General features: G+C 37.1%; 1 protein-coding gene across 1 annotated transcript; it reads left to right on the top strand.

The window, feature by feature from the left end:
• Nucleotides 1-877: 877 nt before the first annotated feature.
• Nucleotides 878-2,693, top strand: LOC139756220 (uncharacterized). Its single transcript, XM_071675379.1, has 4 exons — nucleotides 878-1,398; nucleotides 1,576-1,675; nucleotides 2,184-2,313; nucleotides 2,451-2,693. Exons 1-4 carry the CDS (start codon nucleotides 1,212-1,214, stop codon nucleotides 2,547-2,549), a joined length of 516 nt encoding a protein of 171 aa, XP_071531480.1. The 5' UTR covers nucleotides 878-1,211; the 3' UTR covers nucleotides 2,550-2,693.
• The last annotated feature ends 224 nt before the right edge of the window (nucleotides 2,694-2,917 follow it).

The following is a 2,917-nucleotide window of genomic DNA, read 5'->3' as shown; positions in this document are numbered from 1 at the left end:
GATCACACATCACCAACGTATCTAAACCATATTTTTGGATTATTATTGACTGAAGTTAGAATTTCACTCTCAAAGTATTCCATGAACAAAGTACTGAGGATAGGGCTAAAGGGATTTCCTGTGGCAAGACCAGATTTCTGTCTATAATTATCAACTTCATCATCTCGGAAAATGTTATTGCAAACACAAAGTTCTACAAAGTCAATGATAGTTTCTATGAGGAAGGGCAAGACAAGACTGACATCAGGGAATTTCCTCTTAGGTATGTGATAGTTTCATCAATCGGGATTTTAATGAGTTTATTTAACCTCCGTCTCGTTCTTATTTTACATTTTGTAGCTTAGCACAATTCATACTGTACCTTTGTTTCTCTTTCCTATTACTGATGCGTAAAATTTGCACCTAACGATACTAGAATATATTAGCCGCCTTTGAGCCTAATCCACCAGTTTATGTACGTCAGTTTGGGCGCTCAGTTTGTGTTACAGACCTACTTTCCATCTTATTATCGACTTCACATATCAATATAATACCGTACGTGGCAGCCCACTATCAGTGTCATTAGTATTGGTGAGGATGAGAACAGGTGCTAAGACTGATCACTGTGGCGCACCATTACTCTTGTCTAATCATTCTGAGGACTGATTATGAGTCTCGTTTTTTGGTTCTCGGCCAGTCTACAATTTCATACCATCTAATCACAGCTCTATCTGTGCCATGTGACTCAACTTTTATTTGTAATCAGTGATTCAGGACAATTTGGAAAGCTTTCTGAAAATCTAACTAGATGACATCAACTTTCATCACATATTGTCATTATATCATGAAAGAAAATAAGCAGATTTGTCAGACATGAACGATTTCAAGGTGAACTATCTTGAAAATCTTGTATTTAGCTGATTTTGTTTGTATCGAATTACTAATTTCGGACGTTAAGCTGATCAGTGGAAAATTTCCGAGCTGTAAGTTACTATATTATTTGTTTCTGAGTACCGTTATGACACTGCTCCTCTGTGATATTCTACCGTGTATCGTATCAATATTTCAACTTGACTAAATCTGTCTTTAGAAATATTTTTGTAGCTTTATTTTTCGTTTAATTTCTGCCAAAATAGTAGAGGAAATTATGGTTTTTGACATGAGATAAGAGCGAAGACAACAGATGGTTCTCTCCATCAATATCCCTTGTTAGCTATAATGATCTTCTCTGCATGTTAAAGGCTATGAAGTCTGGTGTGTTTCGAGAAATCGCTGACGCCGAAAAGAAACGCAACAAGTACGTAAAGTCCTTCGAGTTGTACAGCATGCTGGACTCACTGGTGCGACGAGGTGAACACGTTATAGTCACTGGTGACCAGTATGGTACGACGCTGATTTCTCGTGATTTCTCTCGCAAAGGTAAGACCCAAATCTGTCTTCATCAGCACTCATATCGTGACTGCCATCAATCAACTCGTCTTTCTTTATTATTTATATGTCAACTGTTAGTAAGTACCAACAAACATTGCTAAAATGTATGTTTGAATCAAGACTCTGCGAATTAAAGAAATAACGACATGATTCACTTCTTTACAGGAAGGTGTGACTTCTACTTATCTAGAGAGGGGTACATGCCAGCCATGTCCTGCATGATTGGCCAGAAAGACAGTCCACTGGTTCCTATTATGACCAAGAGGTACTGGTGCATGATAAACATCATAATGCAATGATATCTAGTGATATTACACACTCTAATGGCACATAACACGATAAAAATCAAAAGATATTTGAATATAACATACACAATCTTGAATACACATTTAGTGACCTCCGTTGATGAAAACCAATCGCTTTCAGTAAAATTCTGAATTATATTTGAAATTATATGGCTTGTGTACTACTCAGAGTTGAAAATGTTAATGTTCACCTCAGATACATTCTGATAGAAGTCATCAGTGATATGTGGATACTTATGATCGACAATTCGCACAGTCATGAGAAAGTAGATAGTGTTTAAGGCGTATGAACATGTTAATTGCCACAATTTTTTTTGGTATTTTTAGTGCAGAATATTTCCTTTATCATACGAATTGTAAGTTACTCGGTAACATGTTTCCTGTTACTCAGGTAATATAACAGTTATGATATAAATGGCAATGGTTAGTTAAAGTGCTACATATGATTATTTTCTTTTCCTCTTACAGAATAGCCTTGATAAACCAAGCAGGGCTGTACGAACACTGGATAAAAGCTTATATGCCCAACTCTACTTCGTGTACACATCCTCCGACAAGGATTGCTGTCAACACCTCATTCAGCGTTCATAACGTCTGGGTAAAATGGTTTTATGATACATGCATCAAGGAAGCTTTCCAGGGAATCATTACTGCATAATCCAATTCATATAAAGTTTGTGAGATTTGAAGAAACTGATATCCTACCCCTTAATAAATTTATATTTCATGTTACAGGGAATGTACGTCGTGTTGTTTGGTGGACATGCTATAAGTCTACTTGTACTGGGTCTCGAACTTGTTAGTGTTACACTCCACCAGCGCATGACCTCGTAAGAACACGACAACTGGACCAGCAGCGCCTGTCATACATGATTTCAGAGAGAACGGTATCATCGATGCTGGAACTAAATAGCCAAGATACAAGATTAATGATGTTCAGGCACAATAATTAACGAATTCAATATCAAAATAAAAATGTTGAGCAAAATATTCAGTTTTTTATCGACATGAACACTCGATTATTTTCTGATTACCGACAATAAAACCGTCAGGTCATATCATATATTGTCTTTAAAACGGCATCATGAAGCGGAATCATGAAGCGGCATCATGAAGCGGCATCATGAAGCGGCATCATGAAGCGGAATCATGAAGCGGCATCATGAAGCAGCATCATGAAGCAGCATCATGAAGCGGCATCA

Source organism: Panulirus ornatus, chromosome 2 (assembly GCF_036320965.1).
Source record: "Panulirus ornatus isolate Po-2019 chromosome 2, ASM3632096v1, whole genome shotgun sequence".
NCBI classification, from domain to species: Eukaryota; Metazoa; Arthropoda; class Malacostraca; order Decapoda; family Palinuridae; genus Panulirus; species Panulirus ornatus.
This window is presented reverse-complemented; position numbering and strand designations above follow the sequence as displayed.